At 36.1% G+C, this 25,185-nt stretch overlaps 1 protein-coding gene across 1 annotated transcript in view; it reads right to left on the minus strand.

Moving 5' to 3' along the window:
- amon (prohormone processing protease amontillado) overlaps window positions 1-25,185 on the minus strand; it is a 119,082-nt gene that overhangs the window by 37,218 nt on the left and 56,679 nt on the right. The window contains exons 2-3 of the mRNA XM_074094566.1: window positions 11,577-11,681; window positions 1,021-1,255 (exon numbers count right to left, since the gene is read on the minus strand). Coding sequence (XP_073950667.1) covers window positions 1,021-1,255; window positions 11,577-11,681 — 340 coding nt within the window. The remainder of the gene's footprint in view (window positions 1-1,020; window positions 1,256-11,576; window positions 11,682-25,185) is intronic.

Consider the following 25,185-nt stretch of genomic DNA (forward strand, 5'->3'; position numbering starts at 1 on the left):
ACCCGCAGCTTTAACCAGGTCATTCATCACTTTATCTCATTGGTGGACATCCTACGCTACGCTTGGCGATCCGCGGTCTCCATTCGAGAACTTTTCGGCCCTAGCGGTCATCTTTTTTCCGTGCTATATGGCCTGCCCATAGCCACTTCGACGAGCTAATTCGCTCTCTTCCTGTAGATGGCGTAAAAGGTGACTGTGTAAGTGGGTATGGCACTCTCAACAGAGCCAATAACCAACTAAGTATATTCCAGCATTGCGTTGTGGAAGTCAAGGGGAAACCACCGAATCATCATGAAGGAATAGATTCACTCAATTGACTTTCACGACCACACTGTCAAAAGATTTTTAATCCTTATCAAAGTCAAATTATTTATTGTGTGTTACATGTATTACATTACACAGGTGTTATGACTTATATCTACGTTTCTTATGCCTCAAACACTATCACGGAGGTGATGGTTGAACGTTTCAGTAGGTATTTTCTGGATAAAAAAAATATAAAGTTGCTCTGAGTGGAGTGCTATAGAGTAAATTAGGTCAACCAAGACGTCTGAACTGTCGCGAACAAAGGGCCTCGTCAAAGCGTTTCTCGGCAAAAGAAAAGCATCCTGTTTAATGTGCTAATTTAAATGGTAAATTATGCCATTTATGCCCTTTTCTATACGAGTTAAGCAGAGGCGTCTAATATGCAGATTCTGCGGCATTTCATCGCTTGTGCATGAAAAGGGGTTGGACTGAAAATGAGTGCCGTGTGCATCGACATCATACGCCCCATCCATTTATCACACTTAGGGACCTTCCACACTACGTTTTTTTTACGAGCTGACAACGGGCGCGTCCTCTGCGGCTCCGAAGCGGTAACGTTTCCTGTGCTCTGTCTTCCTCATTTGGGAATACAGGCGTGATGTTTGTGTTTGCGGGATTTAAAATAGTGGAAAGTGGGATGAGATGCATATTTTACTCTAAGAACCTATTCTATTCTATAATAAAAATAAAACATATTTATTTATGAATATTTACCATCATCCATAATAGCGGTGGTGACATTAACGCCAGTGTACCCCTGCGTCCACGCTGCCTCCACGTTGAGATCCAACTTGGGTTTTCCCCCATTCTGCCCCGTATTCTTCAGGTACCATTGCAGGGGAAAGTAGGGGTCTCTAGGCTCCGCGGCGGGCTCAACCTCGGGGAGACGCAGGGGTCGGAATCCCCGCTTTACCCGCTTGAACCCCGGCTGTTGGACTGCTGTATGGATCTGTTGACAAAAGAATTGGTGCGTCACAGACGTAAAAAAACCGGTCAAGTGCGAGTCGGACTCGCGCACAAAGTACCATATATATAAAATCTCACGAAATTCCTAGGCAAAAAATCATGATATGCCTAAAACAGGCATATTGTTTAATATCGATTAGAGCAACGCATGTATAATACGGGCAAGTGGGTTGGCGCTGCAATCGGCCGTGAAGAGATCACCACTGTCCGTCGCAACATCCTTCGAAACAATTCATAGGTGGATTGCAGATGCTCTGTGCACAACCAGACGGCCGAAGATGGATAACCCAAGTGCCAGTAATTTTCGACCGGCTGTCTTACTCTCCGGCGAAAAGGAAAGTGCCAATCATGTGCTTCATGGCCTAGGAATTGATGCGTAGCAAATATGGTGGATAGCATCGGGCGGACATTGCACGGACTACCACAAACAAGTTTGTTGTATGGGGCCCCCTTAAATATTTATTTTATTCTATTTTTAGTATTTGTTGTTATAGCGGCCACAGTAATACATTATCTGTGAAAATTTCAAGTGCCTAGCTATAACGGCTCATGAGATAGAGCCCTGTGTCAGACGGACGGACAGACGGACGGACAGACAGACAGATCCACCATACCCTAATAAATCCAATACAATATAAGAACTTTACAATATAAGATAAGTACCATCTGAATCATACATTTAAGAATAACCTTGCCTTACCTCTGCCATTTAAGTGAACAATTTATGTAAGAAGATTGAGAAAACAATATCTGTACCACTACCATGAGTTGAGTTTTTTGATTTTCATAAACAATTATCACTTATCATTTATCAACCTCTTTATTAAACGATTCACTGAATTCCATTGATTTATTTACGATTATTTTGTTACTTCATTAATATTACTTTGTTAATACATGTCACACGGCAGTTTAAATAAAAACATCATCTTGTGTGCAAGATTACGTCATTTTTACGTCATTCGCACTTTTTGTCCGACCCCTGATTATTATTATTATTATTATCGAGTACGGTCACTGTAAACTCATGGTAGTGGTACTGAAGTGTAAAGTTACGTGTTTGCCGCGAAATAGCCTTTAACCCAGCTTTAGTCGGGTTACAACTCGTTAGCAGACTTGAATCTAAATACGACCAACAACAAGTATATGTACAAAAATAAGTATCTATTTAAACTCTGTGGTACTTATTTTTGGAACTTTGTATAAGTTCATATTTTACCGCGAAATAGCCTTTAACCCAGCTTTAGTCGGGTTAAACTCGCTAGCAGACTTGAATCTAAATGACCAACAGCTATTACATAAATAAGTATTTTTAAACTCTGTGGTACTTATTTTTGGAACTTTGTATAAGTTCATATTTTTACAATTGACTGTACACATGAAAGGTACATGTTGACCAGGGCATTTCGAATTATAATTATGTACACAGTCTTATGATGATGTTGATGACAAAGTCTTATACCTGTCAGCACTTTAAAAAAATATTCAGGGATAATCTATAGGAGTAATGTTTTTGACTGTTTTTTTTCTTCTCATTAAAAGTATCCACATAACTCAAAAACGGAACATGGGAGTGATTTTTTTTCACATTTTTTTAAGATTCGGTTTGGATTTTTTAAACTTTATTGAATTTTCTTTTTTCAGTTTCTTATCTATTATTTTATTATCTACCTATTTTAACACAAAGGAAATAACGGCTATCACAAAACACCTATATTAACTCCAAATTTCATCAATACAGTATAGGTGTTGTAGTTTTTGAGTAAAATGCCTGTGACATACGGACGGACAGGACGAAACTATAAGGGTTCCGTTTTTTGACATTTTGTCTATGGAACCCTAAAAGGTACAGTCAGCAATAAAATACATTGAAAATATCTTTTTAACACAAACTTATTTTTAAGCATATCTAGTAAATCTCTTCTCCATTATCTTTTCAGTTACACGGAACTAATAAAATTGCTGCTCTATTCGATACGAGTAAGTATATATTGGATATTTGTGTTTACAATACAATTGTACTTTATTTACTTAAGAAGTTGTGCTCGAACAAAATAATAACCAGTCGCGGTTTTATAAACACGATGATGATATAAGTACTTTGATTCGCAAATTTATTTTTTACTTTAACTTTATTTATAACTATATTTTACAAGCTTCAATTAAATGCTGTCTCTAATTGTTTGGTCCGAATAAGAGAGATATCTGTCACATAAAACTTATAATAAGTAAGTGTTGAAACAGGCCCTTATGTCTCATTTTCGTCATTTGCAAAAAGAACAAAAGAATATTAAATAACCTATTTTACTATTAAGTATATCAAATGAATACTTTCACTTCTACAAAAGATTGCTTAGAAACAACAGAAAAAGCTATTTCAAAATGGCGGCACGGCACAATACGTCCACCGACATTAACACTTGATGGATGTGCCAATCCGTGCTGGATTATTGCGACAAATAAATTGATGAGACGCCCGAGAAAGCTACGCCCATCTATCACAATATTTTGCGCGTTACTTTTTAGATATATCCGTTTTTGGAGTTCATAAAGTTCTGATAGGATCAATGAACTTTGTTTAAGTAGTTGACGTATGAGGTAATTTTTGACGCGTCTTCAGTTTCTGCTTTTTTAACCCCCGACTCGAAAAAAGGATGTTGTAAGTTTGACGCCGATAAAATTTACTAATTGAGTCTTAAATCAAGGATTACCACGAACGTGCTATGGATCTAGCGGTCTGAATATATTTTATTTTTAATAAAAGCTTATTCGTTTAAACTCGCGCAAGGATGTATACTTGGCAAGTGTGTGGTTAAATGTGGTAATAACCATGTTTACGTACTAATTTAATATTTTTATAGTCACAAAATGAATGGTTCGTAGTTTACAAATTATCTATTCATGTACATAGTTTTATATAGTTAATAGTATAAAGTATAATTATATTTATAGCGGTCAGAGGGTCACCGTCGGGTCTGGCTGAAAATCAGCGCTCGGGTATATTTATTTTTAACATCTCAGCATTATGCCGATTATGCAGAGCCAGTGTCCGATTCACAACCGCAATGACACATACTATCTTACTGTCTATAATATTGATGTGTCTTGTGTAGTGTGTTCTCTATTGTTGTGTTATGCATAAGTAAATGTATTTCTTTCTTTCTTTAAAAGCCGTCACTGTCGTCAACGTCACTGTATTTAAGGCGCGAGAGTTTTTTGAACAGCTTTCTGCACGATACGGTTGAAAACGTGACACGTAATGCATTTATGGTACGTCAACCTATTCTGAGCACCGTACGAGCCTTTATAAAGACAGAAATACATTGTTGTCATATTGAAACATACACGCCACGCACGGGTCATCAATCTTAATATTAGATACGCCCCCTGATTACATTATCACCTGACGTATGCCGTATCAGGAAAATGATGAGGTGACGCAATGATATATGTCTCCATGTCCGTAGGTAGTAGTACTACTTACCATTGGGTGAATTACTTCCTCGTTTTCCGCACAATTTCATAGACATAAAAAATAAGACCCTATTCGTACACAAAATATTATACTTGTACATCCGTGCCGTGCAAGGTTTTAGAATAAGACGGGGTTCAGCTCTTCCCTTGGATTTCGCAAAAGGTGACTTCAGAAAGACGAACTCCGGTATCAAGCTGGACACACATATTTATTGTAATGCAACATTGTAATACAGCAACATGAGGGTGGGTTGATTAAATCAGTCTACAACGCTGGTATGGTTCCTTTGGTTCAGGGATGTTATGGAGCTCCATATCCGTAACCGAAACTATTGGATATCCGAAATAAAAAACTATCCGTCCGAATCCCATATAAAAATTTCGGATATGTTGTAACAGTTTTTTGTTTTTGCCGGGCCGAGCCGACAGAACAGCCGCGCGCGTCTTCAGTATGTATTGTTTATTATTCCTATTGTTTTTCCACCCCGCAAATGGTTAAACTGATCGAGTGTTGCCATTATTTCCGGTTGCGAACTCCCTTCCGCTGGCGTTCGTGTTTATGGCGTTTGTGTTTTAAATGGGTCCCACTGAAAAACAGCGTTGCGGCTTGCCGTAACATTATGCTGAGTGGGGTCCACTTTATACTATTCGATGTTATTTTTTTTTCTTCATCTAATATATTTTTATGTGTATCGAATATGTGTAAATAAATGTTTCTCTCTCTCTCTCTCTCTCTATTGCTAAGTCGTTATTTACGCCTCGTGACTATTACAATTAACTCATTTATATCCCTATTTGTATATTACTTTTACACTTCCTTAAAAATCCAATATCCGTAACCTAAACCGAAACTATCGGATAATCCGTAATAATTTAACATCCGTAACCGAAACCGGTATTATGTTTGACATATATCCGTATCCATATCTAGATCCGAAATGTTATATCCATAACATCCCTTCTTTGTTTCCGACAAACATGACATGGCGCAGTCGGTAGGTCAGAAAGTCGTCATGGAGTTTAACTATTGGTCCCCATGATCCCCATCTGACGACCACGTCCAGTCCACTCTGTCAAGAGCATAGTGACATATACGAAGAAGAGCGTCGAAAGTTGTAAGTATCCATACGTCCAAGTTGAGAAACTTTGATAGAATGTAGCACTTCTGTGTGACAGCTAGATGGCGCTAGGAGTCGCTAATCCACGCACAGATTTAATCCATACTAATATTATGAATGCGAAAGTATGTGTGTTTGTATGTTTGTCCGTCTTTCACGTCAAAACAGAGCGACGGATCAACGTGATTTTTGACATAGAGATAGTTTATGGGCCAGAGAGCAACATAGGCTACTTATTATCCCGGAAAAATGCAGTGTTCCCGAGGGAACAGCGCGCGATAACCGAATTCCACGCGGGCGAAGCCGCGGGCAAAAGGTAGTAATAAAAATAAAGATCAGCTTGAAGGCCTCAAGTAAGCCACTATTTTGGGGGAATCGTTAAATAAATTTAAGCCCTCGTATAGCAATATCAACAAATAAACTAATTCCGTAATTACACGGCTCAAGTTTGCTAATTGCGGTTCATTCACTAATCATGCTAATGCTACACAGCTTGTTATTAAATGGAATTAGGAGTGAGACTAACGTTCGTAACTTGATGTCATATTGAATCACTAGCTGTTGCTCGCTACTACGAGTACGTCGGCTTCTCGTGGGAATTTTGAACTTTGCCGGAAAATAAAGTACTTAATCTATCTTAATTTTTTGTTACTTTTAATACGTGTTTAATGAGTTTCTGCTAAAAAAACAACACAAGTTTTTTGCGGACTGCACTTGCATTGTCATCCAACTTACATATAATAATAATAAAACCGGCCAAGAGCGTGTCGGACACGCCCCAAAATAGGGTTCCGTAGCCATTACGAAACAATTAACTGATATTTTTCTAAGGATTTCTATTTTGTACGGAATATTCCAAGTTTAGGTATATTTTATACCTTAGGCTGCTATTTACTCTTAAACTACTAATAATTCTCAAGAAAACTTAACCGTTATAGTTTTCTTTTTAAGTTTGATATACTTACTACCATCTTGAATTCTTTCAAATTTTTCCACCCACCGGTTTAGATTTTAATGATCGCTCGATTTTAATGAAAATTTTCACTTTAAAGTTGAAAATGTTGCTAACAAATCACTGAATCGAAAAATCGTTTTAGCAACCCCCTAATGGTTTTAAAATACCTATCCAACGATACCTCACACTACAAGGTTGGACGAGAAAAAGAAAATCAACCTCACTTTACGTCTTTGGGAGGTACCCTAAAAAAAATTGTTTTTGAATTTTTGATTGTACCATTTTATCGGCATAGTTTACATATATATTCGTGCAAAATTACAGCTTTCTAGCATTGGTAGTCCCTGAGCAAAGCCGCGGACGGACAGACAGACAGACAGACATGGCGAAACTATAAGGGTTTAGTTTTCGCCATTTTGGCTACGGAACTCTAAAAATTGCGGGCATAAAACTTATCAAGCAATTAAAATCTTAATTAATAAATTGGTTTACCCTCGAATTGTGATTAAGTACAAGATTCGACTAAAGAAACAAAATTAAAGCTCTCGAAGGGTAACGAAGGTTGACTTAAATTAAATTGACTGGAACTTCTTGATCAGTTAATCTAACTAATCAGTACCGAGGATGTTTCATAACCTTGGTGGTTTAGGTAGCTCATTGTTCTTCGAATTGGCAATCAAGATATCAAAGCTATGCACGTTGATAATGAGGGGTAAAACGAGAAATGTTAGCTTATCAAAAATAAATGTAGAGTATGCTTAAATTCCGACAACTTAAATTTCAATTTCAGACAGACATGGCGAAACTATAAGGGTTCCGTTTTTGCCATTTTGGCTACGGAACCCTAAAAAGTGTAAACTAAAAGCTTGTGTAATCATTGTCTGTCTAGGAATACTTAAGTTACCATGAGGAAAATGCTTATGTATTGAATCTACTGCAAAAGGCTGACAAGTAATTAAAAAGCATGTTAATACCTTGTCAAAGAAGAAAAATCCTGACAGCCACAAAGGGAAAAGGCCGTCGAATGATAAGCCGCAAAGCAACGAGGCTTAATATTACGAGCATGTCCGAAAGTATTACGGGTGTTGTGGGCGGCGAACCTGATTAAAGCGTCACACCCTGTAGCGGAGCGGCTATCACTAGCAACGAGGGACACCCTGTATTTAGTCTGTTTACTTGGGCGGCACATTTTTGTAAGTAATTTGATGACCACTCTGAACTACCGGAGGTAAAACTTGAGACTTTGGCAGTCATTCTAGGTGTAAAAAATATATATACCTACTGAATATTAAATCAAATATCTCAGACGTAACTACACATGTTTAAAAAAAAAACTAAATACTTCTGGCAGCCCTGTACTCTTCTGGTGCAATGTTATTGCCTACGGGTAAGGTTAACGACCAATTCTAAATAAAACCATGCTAGGGTTAAACAAATGGTGATCTATGTAATTGTTGGTTTCAGTATCAGCTTAAAGAACTGGTTTCGATATTTCGACTGGAATTCAAATCGAGCTCGAGCCACTGGGTTTGGTATTTCAATAAACGTCAAACTACAATGCTTAAGTTAAAATACTAATTACAAGTTTCTGAATACCTATAAATAATCATAGAAAAAAATGTACTTAATGCTTACTTACCCACTGGTTGCGTGCGACAAAATAGCATGTAGGTACCTATACCTATATAGCATTTGTATCCAAATGGTCAAAATAGTTCGTAAATTTTCAGAAACTTTATTATCATATTTAGTTGTTCAATGCGCCAGTATTTACTTCATATCATCAGACGTTCACTATAGGTATTGTATGCAACAGACTCTTTGAATACCGACTAAAAAGTATAATTTTAGGAATTAGCTCATTATATTTCAACGATGTATAAATGCATTCTCCAGTAGCCAATGCAATTATGAAATTGGAGAGTTTTAATCTAATTTTTCTTAAGCGTTTGACCTCTTTGCATTAAATCGCTTGCCAACTGAGTAAGGCAGAAAACTAAACAAGCCAAGTCAATTCGTAGGTAAAATATTTATTCCAATTAGTCACTGGCAATTTACGAAGTCCATTTTAGTCAGTCCGATAGAACCAATTAGAACTTTTTCAAATGTATTTAATGTTTTCATGTCACATTTGTTTAAAGTACAATTCAATAGAATCTGTCAATTTTCTACATATTTAAGACACCCTATCGTGGGCACACTTGATTATATATGTCCCTGTTGTTGCAATTATCATCTAAAAGGAATCAAAAAAGAATAATAGTCACATCACAAAGCCTTAGGCAGCCCGGTGTTTATATTAGTAGGCTGGAAGTGTCTACAGGATTGTCAGATTCTATTGAATTGGAGTTTAGTTTTCAGTTGGTTAAGGGGTCATTATTTACTTGCGTTTCAACCGCTTCATTTTCGTGATCACATTTTTTAGGGTTCCGTAGGCAAAATAGCAAAAACGGAACCCTTATAGTTTCGCCATGTCTGTCTGTCCGTTCGCAGCTTTGCTCAGGGGACTATCAATGCTAGAAAGCTGTAATTTTGCACAAATATATATGTAAACTATACCGACAAAATGGTACCTACAATATAAAAAAAAAAATTTTTTTTCCTAGACCCATAGACATAATAACTGGGGATGTTTTTTTTTCTCATCCAACCATATAGTGTGGGGTATCGTTTGAGAGGTCTTTTAAAACCAATACGGGGTTGCTACAACGATTTTTCAATTTAGTGATTTGTTTGCAAAATATTCAACTTTAAAGTGCAAATTTTCATTAATATTGAGCGTCCCCCCCCCTCGAAAAAATAAACCGGTGGGTGGAAAAATTTGAAAAAACTCAGGATGGTAGGTAGTAAATATATCAAACTTACTAGGAAAACTATAACGGTTAAGTTTTCTTGAGAATGATTAGTAATTTAAGAGTATAAATAGCAGCCTAAAGTATAAAATATACCTAAACTTCGAATATTCCGTACAAAATACGAAGTCCTTAGAAAAATATTACTTATTTTTTTCGGAACCCTATTTTCGGGCGTATCCGACACGCTCTTGGCCGGTTTTTATTAAAAATGAGCCTTAAAATTTGATTTTGAACATTACAATGCACCCACGAAAATCATATGGAATAAACGCTCAAATAATGATCCTTATCTACCCAAGGGTCTAAGTATTTATGCAGTAAGTATACGCATTATTTTATGAAAGTCTGTTTCTCTAAAGAAGTAGGTATTTATCCAGAACTTCACAAAATGAGTACTTGATATTACGAATATCTTTTATTTGCCGTGGGCTTAGAGACTGAATGAGTGGCGATTCAATGTCATGCTCGCTGCTGGGCAGCGAAGGTCAATATCGAATAAAGTGTGTAGGAATAATCGATAAGAAAACCGGATAAGTGCAGTTCAGACTCGATACGAAGAAAACTGCTATTAATAAGATTTAAAAGAAACACGGTTCTTGTACGGAGACCTCCCTACTAAACACTTTCAGTTGTAACCAACTGACTAACGTTGTCAACAAATATTGCAAGTTGTCTAAAATGACCCGATTGCATTAAAATTTCATATCTGTGTAGAATGTGTCCAACATTTTCGATAATCTAACAGATGGACTAATTATATTTTTAGGGTTCCGTACCCAAACGGTAAAAACGGAAACCCTATTACTAAGATTTCGCTGTCCGTCCGTCCGTCCACCCGTCCGTCTGTCACCAGGCTGTATCTCATGATCCGTGATAGTTAAAGAGTTGAAAATTTCACAGATTAAGTACCTATGTATAAGCCGACTTAATCATAAGATGTATGGCTTATAAAATAAATGAGATTTAAAAAAATTACCTATGTATACCTAACAACAAATACTAAAAACAGAATAAAATTAATATTAACAAACGTGATGCCGTTTTTTGCTAATGTCTAATGAATGTGGTCTAGATGGTACGGAACCCTTCGTGCGCGAGGCCGACTCGCACTTGGCCGGTTGTTTTTACAAATTTAGCCTTTTGTTGCGTCTGTGCCGAGACGGTTACGGTCATGGTATTACGGTGTTGAGGGCGGAGTGGAAACCATAAAGGACCAAGTCATTGGAACAAAATCATCATCATCCTTATCAGCTTATAGCAGTCCACTGCTGGACATAGGCCTCTTCTAATAAGCGCTATTGTGCCCTATCCTCGGCTCGCCTCATCCAGCTTCCACCAGCAGTCTTTCGCAGACCGTCACTCCAGCTGGACGGAGGGCGTTCTTCTTTTGCCGAGACACGGTCTCCACCAGGAACCCGTTTACTACGACGGTTGTCGGTTCTTCGGTAGATATCTGCCGACAACCGTAGTAGTAAATAGTCATTTGACCATTGCAGCCTACTACCATTTCGACTAAGTAATTCTCAGAGGTACGTAGAGGTCCTTAGTTCTGTGTCGGAAGGTCTCGTTGTGGATTCTATCCTTCAGAGAAACCTCAAGCATCGCTCGATCCATAGCTTTCTGAGCGGCTTTAGACTGCTTGCTAAAGTGGATTGAAATAATAAAGACCCTTATACTTACAAGTATATGGAGACAATGTTTTAGACTATCACGTTCATTATTCATTTTATGATTTAAATTCGGGTTCGTCTCGTTCGGGTTGTGCTAAAATATCGAGCTTCTCTAAAATCAAGGTACGCGGAACAAAACCCGAATTTAAATCATAAAATAGGTAAGTACATGGGGGTGGCCTATGTCCAACAGTGGACGTCCTACATCTGAGATGATGGTGATGATACTTACAAGTGGATGTTGCTTTAGCAGCCTCGTGTGCGATATGGAGCGGCGCGGGCGCGCGTGCGGCAGACCGCGATGCGCGAAGTGCCACTCGGTGTCTGAGCTCAGTACCTGTAAGCAATAAGACATATTCAATCTAAAAGCGGATTATAGTCTATTGGCAACCATTTATAAAAAAAAATATCAATTCAGGGGTTCACTCTGAACATAAATAACCTAACCATAAAAAAATCATTTTTAATGCAAGCTTTTTTTTCTGACTGTACTTTTTGTTGACTGTACTTGCAATGTCACCCAAACTACATTTGCATACCAAATTTCAAGTCGATGCTATTAACCGTTGAAGAGTTCCTTCCTGCGGAGACGATCCTGGCTGGACTACCAGGATGTCACTACTAGATTATTGTATTGTCACGCGATTTACATAAGTATTCCAAATTTCAAGTCCATCTGACTACTGGAAGTTGGTCAACATTAACTTTCAAGATTTGATTACAGAGAGACAGATAGACAACGGGACAGGTGAAACTAAATAAAAGCTTGTAAAATACCATGAGACTCACTCATAAATATTTTACGAAATTAACACGGGTACTCATCTCTTAAATCGAATTCAGCTCGACGGCTACGCGGTTCTCCGGATGCGATAATGCTGTTTATGATTTTGTTGTTTTTTTATGCCATTAGGCATTCAAAATAAAGTTTTTATTTTATTGCATGCAATTATCATTCAGTGGTACGGCGCAGAATGACAATTCCTTCTCGTACCTACAACTGGTGGATAAAGTTGGTGGTACTACGACGAATAAGGGATTAATTATATTAAATATCGTTCTTAACTCACTACAAATGCGACCCGCTAATTATTTTTATCGAAAAATATAATAATTTAGAACCATTATTTATTTATATATTAACTTTGGCACACAAAACAAATTGTAAACATGCGGCACAGTAATGAGAATAAGAGCGTTTTTTCCTGCTGAGCTGGCAACGTTGCATTTTTGTTAGTTTTTCTCGATTATTCCATAAAAATTGAATGAAAATTAATAATGTTGTCTGAAAGAACACTTCTTAATATATAAGTTAATGTGTCTACTCCAAAATAAAATATAAAAGCCTATCACGAATAATTATTGGAGTAGACACATTAACTTATAAGAAGTGTTCTAATCAGAAAACATTTTTAATTTTCATTCAATTTTTATGGAATAATCAAGAAAAACTAACAAAAATGCAACGTTGCCAGCTCAGCAGGAATAAACGATCAAGAGCAAGAGATCATTTACAATTCAAACTATGAGTACACATAATGAAAAGAGAAATCATGAAACAATTAATAGTTAAAAGACAAAACAACACGCAAACGCCCAACCGACAAACTCGAAACTCATTCCAGAATGACAACTTTTTAATGAACTCACTTTTAAAAAGACACTGCTTCAAAGTAGCTTATTTAAAAAACCGTCTACCGCCCATCTGCGCCATGCTCTGGAATTTTCATGAAACGAAATATAAATTACCTTACTTAAATTATATAAAAACGTCCTAAATTCGCTAGCTAAAATAAAACCGCGAAATCTTTTAAGGCCTCGCTTTGTCCTAAACTCGTGAAACTCGAATTTATTATTTTGACACGTTCCGTAACAAACAACTAACTGTTGGGATTCAGGATGGCATGTTCGCGTTAGAATTGAACAGAATGGCGCTTATAAACATGGTTATTCGCAGTAAAATAAAACGGGTACTGATTTTTACGTGGAAGATACAAATGTAAATTAAAAATGTAACTCTTAGCAGAAATAAACTTTTCTATCTATCTATCCTAATCTTTTTTAAACTTACGTACCTACCTCAAAAGGAACTCTTATAAATAATAAATGCGTCAATAAAATAAATTTAATATAATTTGCAAAAAAATATATATATAATAGAATCCGGACTTTTAAATCGTGTATAACAGATTTTTCTGACTCGCACTTGACTAGTCTACCCAAGAACCTTAGCATAGCTATTATAAAATTAACATCACAAAAAGAGCCGTAATATTTTTTCTGAGGAAATTTAATAATAATTAATGAGGGTGATCAGAGAGGGGAAGCCTTTGCTGAGGTTTTATCTGTTTTTTTTATTCTCCTGGGAAATTATGAAAGCTTCTCAACAGCGTGTGAAATTAAAATGAAACCTTTTTTTATCCTCCAGATGAATGGAAATAATGATTTCACTCAAATATCAGTATGAATGAATTTAATTGTGAAATGTCTATCAGATAATCTCTCGTCTACTCGTAATTTTGTGTACAATAGTTGTTATTTGATTTCCATGTCCATGACCCTTGGGCCTTGACAGCTTATATTATAGAAATGATAAGTATATAATGCTTCTTCTATAGTAATGATAAGTATAACTAAATAAATAATAATGTCTTTTTACAAGCTTTTATTTAACTTTACTTTGCAATTAGTATCTATGCATGTGCGGGTTAAAATCTTGTAAATTAAATTTGACCTACTTCTAGTGGTAGTTTTGACTAGATTGAAATTTGGCATAATTACTTATATAAATCTGGTGGCGAATTGACAAAAGGTACAATAATCTAGGAGTGACATCCTGCTGGTCCAGCCAGGATCGTCTCCGCAGGAAAGAACTCTTCAAGGTTTAATGGCATCGACTTGAAATGTGGTACGCAATAGTTTTTTTATCGAGGGACTAAAATAAGCCAATATATGACCCGAGGTTAATATTGACTTTTAGTTTCGAGGTGAAAACTCTATTTTTCACTTCGATTGCGAGAAAAAAATAGTCGTTTCTGTGAAAGAATAAATGTGCTTTTTATTCCTCCAGTCCAAAGAACTTTCATAGGTTTTTAAATAATTCTTTATAGATTTCGACGGCAAAATGATTATCAATTATGTCTTTTGCTCTTTGCTCGACATCATAATTTTCACTATTACTTGACGACATTGTGAGAATAATCAATTTATTTTAATCGTTTATGATTTACGCTCTACAACAATTTCAAAGTTTTCGCGGTACTTAAGTATTTTATTCCAACCAGATTCAGATATAACAAAATCGCATCGGTGAAATGGTCCATACACAAACGGGAATAAATAGAATAGCGCCACCTTCTATGCGAAAAAAGCATAGAACTAAGACCACGTAGACTAAGAACGTAACATTTAATTTTTCGTCATGACAATGGTTCACACACAATCTTATTTTATGCCAAAAACTAAGCAAGTACTGGCTGTTTGAGTTTATCTAAGTCACTCGAAGTAAATTTAAAAAAAATATACTCCCTAGGGACTAAAGTACCCACTTTACTAACGCCTCGTAAGGCTATATTGACCTACTTTTAGAGCATGAGAAGTGAAAATGTATTTCGGATGACGATGCAAGTACAGTCAACAAAAAATACAGTCAGCAAAAAATTTTTATATTACAAATTATATTCCTTCCACAATATACCAAAACAGATAACGAAATTCCGTGCCAGGAACGCAATACCAGAAAACAGGTACCAGGTAACAGGTAGGTATTTAATTAAAAGTTGCCACGTAACTTTCACGCATTCCGACCATGTCTACACTTTGTAACTTGCCTCCGTTACTTGAACTTTAATGCTAAGCATTAGCTGCTATGGCAATATTTCATAATTTACAAAAGGATACTTCATTAATGCTTGTTTACCTTCAATGAACATAGATAAGAAAAAACTCAAGTAAGATACTGTGCAAGGACCACAGTGAAGTCAATATCGAAGTTAAAATATATTTATTAAATTAAGGCTTTTATAGCAATATCTTTGTTAGATTTTTTTTTAAACATAAAAGACAATCGTTTTTTTTTCAACAAGTGGTTCTAGAGTAGGTAGGGTACAATGAAAACGGAATTAAATGTCTTACAGAGTTGTAGAGAATCTAACTTGTTTTCGTTTCTCCTGGCAGCACTTGGAAAGTACACACATTCTGTTTTACTTTATTTCATTCTTTCGTCTCCACTCTACAGACTCGTTGCATACACTATGTGGGTCTGTATAAATTTGACCAATTTTTTTCTTGCTGTTTTTTAACGGTGATAAAAAACTTGCACACGCGATTGTTAGGCACAGATCTCCTATCAAAATGAGAAGGTTTGAGCTGTAGTACCAACACAAAAAATACAGGCACTTACCTCTAACGACTCTGCCTCTATAAAAAGTCTATTTACTGTGTAATTTTCTGGAGTAGTTTACCGTTAGCCTAGAAACGAACTTGAATGCTCGGGCTCGGGTTGTGTAAAGATTTTACCCTAGTTTACGACATTAGGAGGACGCTTGGATTTTTTTCGCATGACTAGACCAAATACGTCTCTGAAAAAAGCAAAAACAATGGAGGTATCGAGAAATATCTAAGCTATACCGTCATCTCAAGCGAAAGGCAGTAACTGAAAAAAAACACTCATAAATTATTTATACCATCTGATTAAGCTACACAATGGTACAAATAACCCAAAAATGGTTTTTTTTCGTATACCTACCGCCTTTCGCGTAATAGCACAAAACAGATAGGTACAGAAGTCAATCACATGTATGCATACTTCACTTTTCATACCTACGCTCGGCGGTCGCTCTAGGGCTACCTCTAGGGTTGGGGTTGGGTTGGGTTGGGTTGTCAACTATGGCTTATGCACAAAAAACTATTGTGGTAGTGGCTCGTATCTAGTTGTTTGATTTATTGATGAGAATGAAACGGGAAGAATGGAAATATAAATTAACAATAACTAAAGTAAGTATTTTAATTTTAATTTAATTTTTACCACTGGTAGCTTAAAAAACGACAATTCACTGTTTAATGTTGAATTTAAACAACCGTCCAGTAAACAGTTACATTATATTTTTTTTGTTGCCATTATTGCACAAAAAGTTCACAGACGCGTGTCTCAAGCGGATGGCACTCGCGCTCGCACTGGTCCCAACCGGTCCGAGATATCGCGTCCGTGAGCAGTGTCTATGCGTGCGTTGCTCGAGCGCACTTTGTATGTAGATTCAATTCTGTACCTATCTGTTTTGTGGTAATAGGCAGTATATAGTGACGATAAATTAATTTAGGTCTGTTTCGTTCGAGAATTGATCGCCTAGCGCCGGATCTCTATGGTAATTTTAAGATAGTGGGTGTGTCTTACACGAGGTATAATATTTTATCTATCTTTAAACGAGCTATTCTTGTATATACTTATATCAAGGATTATTATCAAGGATCTCGGAAACGTTTTAATGATTTCGACGAAATTTGCTATATGGGGGTATTCGGGGGCGAACAGTCGATCTAACTATGGGCTTAGACGAAAAAAAATCATACCCATTTTACGTGTAGGGGAGGTACTAGTTTTTATTTTTCAAAACTTTATTTACCAATTTATCGGCGTAGTTAACTATATAATTAATTATAGTCATGCAAAATTACAGATTTCTAGCACTAAACATTTTAAAAGCTAAGCCGCGGACGGGCGGATGGATAGGTACGGTGAAAGTTAAAGCTTCCTTGTGGGTCTACGAAACCCTAAAAAGTACATTGGAATAAAAGTAAATCCCAAACTACGTCACAGAAACGACAGCTGGTGTTAATATACTATCAATTTGTTCCGATTTATAGCCCCCATGCCTTAACTCATCACGAGAGTGAGGCCCAAATGAAAACGAACTTTATCACCAGCCACTAAAACCCAAGTACCAATAAAGTTTATCGTTATTGCTAGCCGATGCCGTTCAATTTACTGGTTGCAAATTTTATTTTAATCTTACGTCAAAAATTTATATTATCGAAACATTAAATCGCTTAACAACAGTTTTTATTATTTACAGTGAGCTCCGCTATAAATTTTTGTTAGACGAACATTTTACCAAATGCGTCGTTTGAAAAATACCTTAACTAACCTAACCTAACTTTAGTAAAACTTTACTGTCGGCAATTACAAATACTTGTTTTTTATTACTTACCTGTTTTTTTTTCTCTATATATTGAATATGTACCTTTAGGGTAGCTAAGTAGGTACTACCTACTTACCTACCGATTTTCTGTACCTACTGCTTACTATACTATGGTGTTTAATACAGTTAAGTATTGCATAATTGTATTGTTCTGTAATTATGGGAAAATTTAAGACATACTTAGGCCTCCCGCATCGGAAGCAGCCTGCAGGGCTAATACGAAACTCGAAACTCGAAGTTCGTGTCGTGCGGTCCCTCTGACACTTAGTATACTGTTTAATACGAGAGCGAGAGGAACGGTACGATACGAACTTCGAGTTTCGAATTTCGTAGTAGGCCTGCTGCGTCCACCGTGAACCTACGGTTTTAACCAAGTCACCATTTGGTTAGTGGACGTCCTACGCTGTGATATTGTCGAACAATACAGTTAGTCAAATGTTTTCTCAAATTACTGTATTCCTGCTTTTAATTAAGTACAGCTACTATTCCGGCTTTAAGTAACTACATCCGTGTTAGTCTCTGGTTTGATTTTAACTTTTGATAAAAACACACTTACTTCAGGAAGCTTGTAGGAAAAATCGAAAGGCAAGTGTAAATATACAAAAAACCTGCGTGTTACTATTTCAAGAATATTTTTATTTGATTTGATCTTCTTCGGCTTCTAAAGATTATTTACCTGCTTTTATCTTCCATCAGCAAAAAGTAACGCAATCACGAAGAAAGATACCAATTCATTCATAATCGTTCTTGTGAAAAAGTTAATACCTATACTTAACTTTGCCGTAGCCCGCTTTTCCTTTGAAGATTATTTCCCTTAGTGTCAAAATGAAATATATATTAATATCAACGCAAAAACAGTCATGTTGTTGTTTTTCGGCATTAGAAACCAAACAAGTAGCTAAACAATCTTGACCTGCTTATTTAGCGAAAACTCCTTAAATAAATAAGTCATTTATATCGATTGAATTTTCTTAGTAACAGTTTTAAAAAGACTGACCTACATTGTTCACATTTTACTAATGCAAAATAAAATATTTTGATACAACCTTTTTTGTAGACTGTTCTTTTTGTTGGTTGAATTTGCCTTTGTTTTATACATATCAATCTTATTGTCAATCAAACTATTAGTAATAATTAAAACGCGACTTGCAGGATTTGATTGAAACAAACCAACAAACTAGCTCCATGAAAACATATCGAAAATACAAACTGAGACATGGATGCACAGAAAAACCAGAAAAAGAGAACAGCACTGGGAATCGAACCCAGGTCCTCAGCATTCCGTGCTGCGTGCTATAAACCCCTACACCACTGCTGGACAGGAATCTAGACACGAATTTTTCCTATGCATACATATCTCAGGTTGCTTATTTCTACTTTGCTACTTAAGCACACATAGATGTCGCTAGTGCTGCTGCTGTAAACCATGAAACTAATCTAAATAGGTATGTCTCTGGGTCACGTCTAGAAGACGGATAGAGAGAATAGTTTTATGATCCCGAAAAATTACATAGTTCCAGCGAATAACTGCCTGCTTCGCAAATGTTGCTTACGTCGTACACTTACTGACAATAATTAGCAATTATTGCTTTGATAAGAACATCTCTCCATTATTGAACTGTTTATACTACGAATTACTTTATAAAAATACATTCTCAATATTTTCTGAGATAAATAATATGTACAGTCAGCGTCATAAAGCACGTAGCAGTCAAGATCACCAAATACTTGGAAACATCCAAATAGTCATTAACATTGACCCAATCAAAGTGATCAAATTTCTCGGTCCGGCCATAGTGTACAAATGTACTGGAGCATACACATTATTGCACATCGCCAAATACTTGGTAACATTCAAGCCGACATAATTATCGTAACTTCCACACCACCACTGGTAGCGTAGCAGCCAAAATATCCAAAAATATGGGACACTAGAAAACTGAGTTTATTTAAATGAAAATAATTTAATCTCGGGTTGAGTGCCAAATAAATTAACATGTCATAAGATTCGAACTTTTTGTTTTGACAACCACCGAGAAAAGTACCCACTTGTCAGTGATCGTTTCATCTCTTTCATTTAGAGTCTTGACAGCTTTATTCGAATGTTTTATTTACACTGTCAGAATTCCGGATTAACGGATTTCTTTTTAAATATGGCTTGAATTTGCCAGTATAATTACATTGTAAAAGAGTTTTCTCAAAAATGGTATGAAATGTTGCCATTACGTCATCAAAAACGTCGTAGAAAGTAACGCATCTTGGAGACTAGCTGCTAATGTTCAGGAAGTAATCTTGAACTGTCCAGGAAGTAAGTATTAAATTTCATTACATATCAAGTGTTTAAATTTGGAACCCGTGCTCTATGTCTCTGAGAAACTTAAACTATTAAAAAAGTTCACACTTAGGAGGATGTAAGCAAAAGTGTTAATTCACTGATTGACTGAACTGGAACATTTTTCAGTAATTTATGTTGTTGTAATTACAACTTTTGTTTCAAAATTAAGGAAAATTCTTCTTAAAATTATGACGTTTGTAATTTAACTGAAGTTGGCAGATATCTAAACATCGCCGCCCGGTACCTTTAAAAAAACTATCATACCATAGACTACAGACATAGGTTAGCGAATGAATAGCTTAAATGGCGGGTCGTAGATTTATTTATTTTTGCAATGTGTACTTGTTTAAAATAATATAAATATTATTTATCTAAAATTGACTTGTTAAAATTGTACTGAGACCATGGCACAATACTTTGACATAATTTGATGTTAGGTTCTCACTTCAGTTTAAAAAAAAAGATAGAAAATTAAGGCGGGATTTTTATGTAGCTGATTTATAAGTACAGTAGAACTTACAAACAGTTAATATAATATTGACACAATGAATTCGTCATCGGATGAATCTAAAATAAATTGTACTCCTCCACATTTAAGAGCTGAAGCAGAGTTAGCGAAAATTATTTACTCCCACATAAGTCCAAGTTTGTGTAAGATTTAAATTGAATATTTATTTTCTTTTTAAATGCTTACCAAACTTGGTACGACATTTTTTATAAAAGCACTATACAAGCTTCGCCCAGTAATCGCCAACCTGGCCTCGTATTAAACTTCTACTCGTCCAGGGTGGCTTACTTACTGGTAAGGCTTACTAGTGTGCAGTAATGTACTAAGTACTTTATTTACTTGAAAAGGCAATGACATGTGCATTTGGCACCAAGAGCCTGAAAATGGAACACCATTCACATTGTATTAAAAGAGGATTAGCTAGCAGGATCATTGGACCTTACACGGTATGTAATAAAGTAAATTTTCCTGTGGTGTCCCATACTTTTGGATACGTTGGCTGCAACGGTACGGTACTTATGTCAGCTTGAATGTTACCAAGTATTTGGCGATGTGCTTGCTCCTGTATCTTTGTACACGATATATGTCTCGAACAATTTGACCGCTTTGACTGAGTCACTGTTAAGAACTATTTTGTATGTTTCCAATTATTTGGTGATCTTGACTGCTACGTACTATATGACCCTGACTGTAGCATCTGTATATGGATATTCGTGATCTGAAGTTAAACCATTTTATATCATTTTTATTTTTTATATAGGTAGGAAAGATCGTACGTGTGCGATTGTTATGTGAAGGTCCGCACGTTAGACAATAGCCTTGTCAATAAATACGATCACTCGTCAACTGTAGTCATAGCACCTACATTAGGTACATAATTTAACGTAGGCATCTGAGCTACTTAAATACGGTAGTATAAGTTACATAAACGTTCTTTAAAGTCCATAAACGTTTTATTCTTAGGGATAAAATGCACCGTTACTCGCAGCAAAACGATTCGACTTTACTGAAAGGTTTTATATACAGGAAGAGCCGTAAAACAAACATATTCGAGATATAGTGTGCCTTAAACGTCTTACCAATCGATTGAGTAAGAGAATATTCCGTGTAAAGATTTTATAAAGGAACACAAAGGACTCAAATATCAGAGAGTTTTGAGCACGTTCGTCGGATTTCAAGTAGGACTACCCATTCGATTTCAAGGAAAGGTTCGTTAAAGGAGTATTGTAACGAAAGATAATGGCACACAATTTCGATCTCGTTTCTCGACATTATATCACTCGCTCTGTCTCGCTCATCTAGAAATATATGGCAAGTAAAAGAGGATTTTTATACGTAATTATACATAATTTTGTGCTAAAATTCATCGTAATTCGTAATTTAATTCTGCCTGTTGACCTTTTCCTTTTTGTTTGGGATATAAATAAGTATGTGGAAACGACGTCTTCTTTCTGCAATGGCTAAGGTCTTAAGAAAACCCTACTCTCTTTTATCCTTTATGCGCAAGGTTTTCTCAATACTTAATCCTGAAACATGGAGGTTTATATGGCTTAGAGTTAATTCCAAGGAAGTTTACTAAATTCCGTTTAGCTGGTTTTTTGCCTTTGAATTCCAAGCTTTAGGATGTTTCTTGTGAATTTAGAGACAATATTTACGTACGAAAAGACATGCCTACGTGAAGAAAAGTGAAATATATGGTATGGTATCTTGGGTGCAAGTTTCATCATGAGGGTTGAAACCGATTGTTAAATTTGAAACGTATACCTTTACTTGCCCGAATTTCACTTGCCATGCCAACGATTGCCATAAAATATATAGAAGCACGGTTCAGGATTTTTTTAAATGTCATCTTATAGAATGCAGTAGTTTAGTTTAATATCAACTCTGAAGGAAATACTATTTCAGAAATAAATTCATCATCATCATCATCGGCCTATCTTAGTCCACTGCTGGACATAGGCCTCTCCAGTTGCACGCCACTGAGCACGATCCTCGGCCAGTAATAATAAATTACTTTATGGCAAATGAAAAATATGGAAAACGATACATTATGGCGTACAAAATTCGGGCAAACAATAGAGGTCCAATTTGAAATTTAAGTTGTCGGAATTTAAGCATACTCTACAATTATTTTTGATAAGCTAACATTTCTCGTTTTACCCCTCATTATAAACGTGCATAGTTTTAATATCTTGATTGCCAATTCGAAGAACAATGAGTTACCTAAACCACCAAGGTTATGAAACATCCTCGGTACTGATTAGTTAGATTAACTGATCAAGAAGTTCCAGTCAATTTAATTTAAGTCAACCTTCGTTGCCCTTCGAGAGGTTTAATTTTGTTTCTTTAGTCGAATCTTGTAACTACAATTCGAGGGTAAACCAATTTATTAATTAAGATTTTAATTGCTTGATAAGTTTTATGCCCGTAATTTTTGTAGTGGTTTTTGGTTTTATTTTGATTTTTACCTTTATCATAAACGCAAATATGAATAACGCACCTATACAACTGCCTTACCTGCTTACGTGTTTTTTTTTTTTGTTTTTGTGTAGTCCTGTCTTATTTTCTATGGCAATAAATGATTGTATTATTATTATTACAGATTATTACATACTTTTGAAACTTACTTACTTAATTACCAGCGTTACAAAATCACAGCATTTGCAATACTCATTACCCGCAAGGTCGAATGTTTACACGCTCAGAAAAAGGTAAAGGTTACATTTGCATAGGTATACCTTGTATCCTATTTACATAATCTTCGTGTAAAACGGTGTAACTACCTCGCGGTCCATTTATTAGGTGGTGTTTTGGAAAATCATAACCCCTAAGTAGTAACAAGGTAGGCAGCTTATTATTTTAATAACTTTTGTCGACATAAACAATTGGAATATTTTTAAAGCCAAATTTTCTACCAATCTTGATTACTTATTATAAAGAAAAAAAAGTTTGATTTTTATGTTTACGTAACAGACCTAACTTGACCTACTAGCAGACACAGCGACTCAAACATAATATCGGCACGCGTTTATCTAATTATTTTATTAGACACTTCTAATTTAAGACTGCATTTGTGCCAAACTTGTCATAAGAAATGTTACGTTCTTAAGCAGCTTTTTAACATCGACGTGATCAAATGTGACGATAGGCAACTTATGCAGTTGCTTTGCTACGAAAGCAAAATCGTCATCAGGATCGATTATGTCTTTGATCAATATGAGAATGTCCGGAAGACTCTTCGCACCTCCAATAAGGAACTAGTCCGTCTATTGTACATCTACAGGAGCGAAACTTCGGGCCTGAACTAGTTATTACGATTCTTATCGTTACCTACGTCATAATATCTACTAATAGGTAAATGTATTTCTTTCATTATTTAGCAAAACTTTTTATTGCGCCGTATTTCTATCCAGCCTGCAACTTTTGAATACCGCGAGAACCCATAAAATGGAGGAGACGATCACAATGGGCTCAGTACTTCCAGTACAATACCGCCACCAAAAAGATTTTAACTTTGCTGACTTTATTGCAATATTCGTATCGCTTCACCCAATCACGGGTGCCATTAACAGCCCACTGCCGCAATTTTGCACAGCTAGCGACCCCCGAGTCATTGTCTAATACATTGCGTTTGTTACCATCAATTAACTACTGCACGGCGAGCTGGCGAGCATTTCTACAGCGCAATGAACAGAGAACTTGCTTGTAGCGTCGCAAGATACCCATTGTCATGGCTGGGTCGTAAACGTAACGCCACGGGCGTCAAAATAACGAACACAAAATGTAAGTAAAGGAGGTAGAATTTCCTGTTTTTCAGGTAGAGACAACATAGGAAAATGTTTTGATGCAACGAGGTTCGTAAGTGAGCATTTTTGACGCTGACTATCGATACTCATCTATTTACCTATTACTTTCAAATCAGTAGATAACCCGTCGAGGAAACTGCACCACATTAGTATAAGTTATTTACTACCCATTCATTAGTATGTTATCTTCATATTTTTGTATCAAAAATATATTAAAATGCAAAGAATAATACTTAGTGCGTAAAAGTTGTAGTTTCCAAAGTGTTAATATCAGAGCATTTCAGCCGTTAAATATCGGATCCAATGTCGATATTGGACGCTGCTTGCTCCGATATCGGCGCCAGAAAAATGTATAAATACAAATACAATCATTTATTTCGGACTTCGAATCCATAGTGCTAGTAGTTACGAATTATAATCATATCGCTATGGTTAGTATTTTATGATTAGAATAAATGATGATTTGTATAAATACATGATGTAGCTGCTTTTCACTTGTGTAGTGCTGTTACTATGCCCACTGAACTTTTCTTTTATCCAAAGATGCCTAACTAACACGTCCGTGACTCTCAGGGCTACCTAACAAAAATATCGACTCCACGCTTCTACTGCCTTTCAGATCTGTTATCGGATAACGGATTCGATGTATTTTATACATATTTCTTGCGCCGATAAATATCAAATAGAATAGAATTATCGGGTTCGGTCACCCCGGTCACCTCTTCCGAGCTCTTAAAATGCCTTTATTTCACTCAATTCGGCTTTATCGTTAATATTTACATTTTCTTTCTTTTAAATCTGTTAGATTGCCTTTACAAACGGGGCCTTAGCGAGCTAAGCTTCATAGAAATACGCCCAATACTTTCGGCCAAGGCTGTACGTACGAGTATATTAGAAAGGAAAACAGGAGCGAAATGAAAAAGAAGACTTATTATATGATGACGTGTTAACTGCCTATTTTTATCATGAGATGTTTGTCGTGTATGTGAGGATTT

This window comes from Choristoneura fumiferana, chromosome 11, assembly GCF_025370935.1.
Source record: "Choristoneura fumiferana chromosome 11, NRCan_CFum_1, whole genome shotgun sequence".
NCBI classification, from domain to species: Eukaryota; Metazoa; Arthropoda; class Insecta; order Lepidoptera; family Tortricidae; genus Choristoneura; species Choristoneura fumiferana.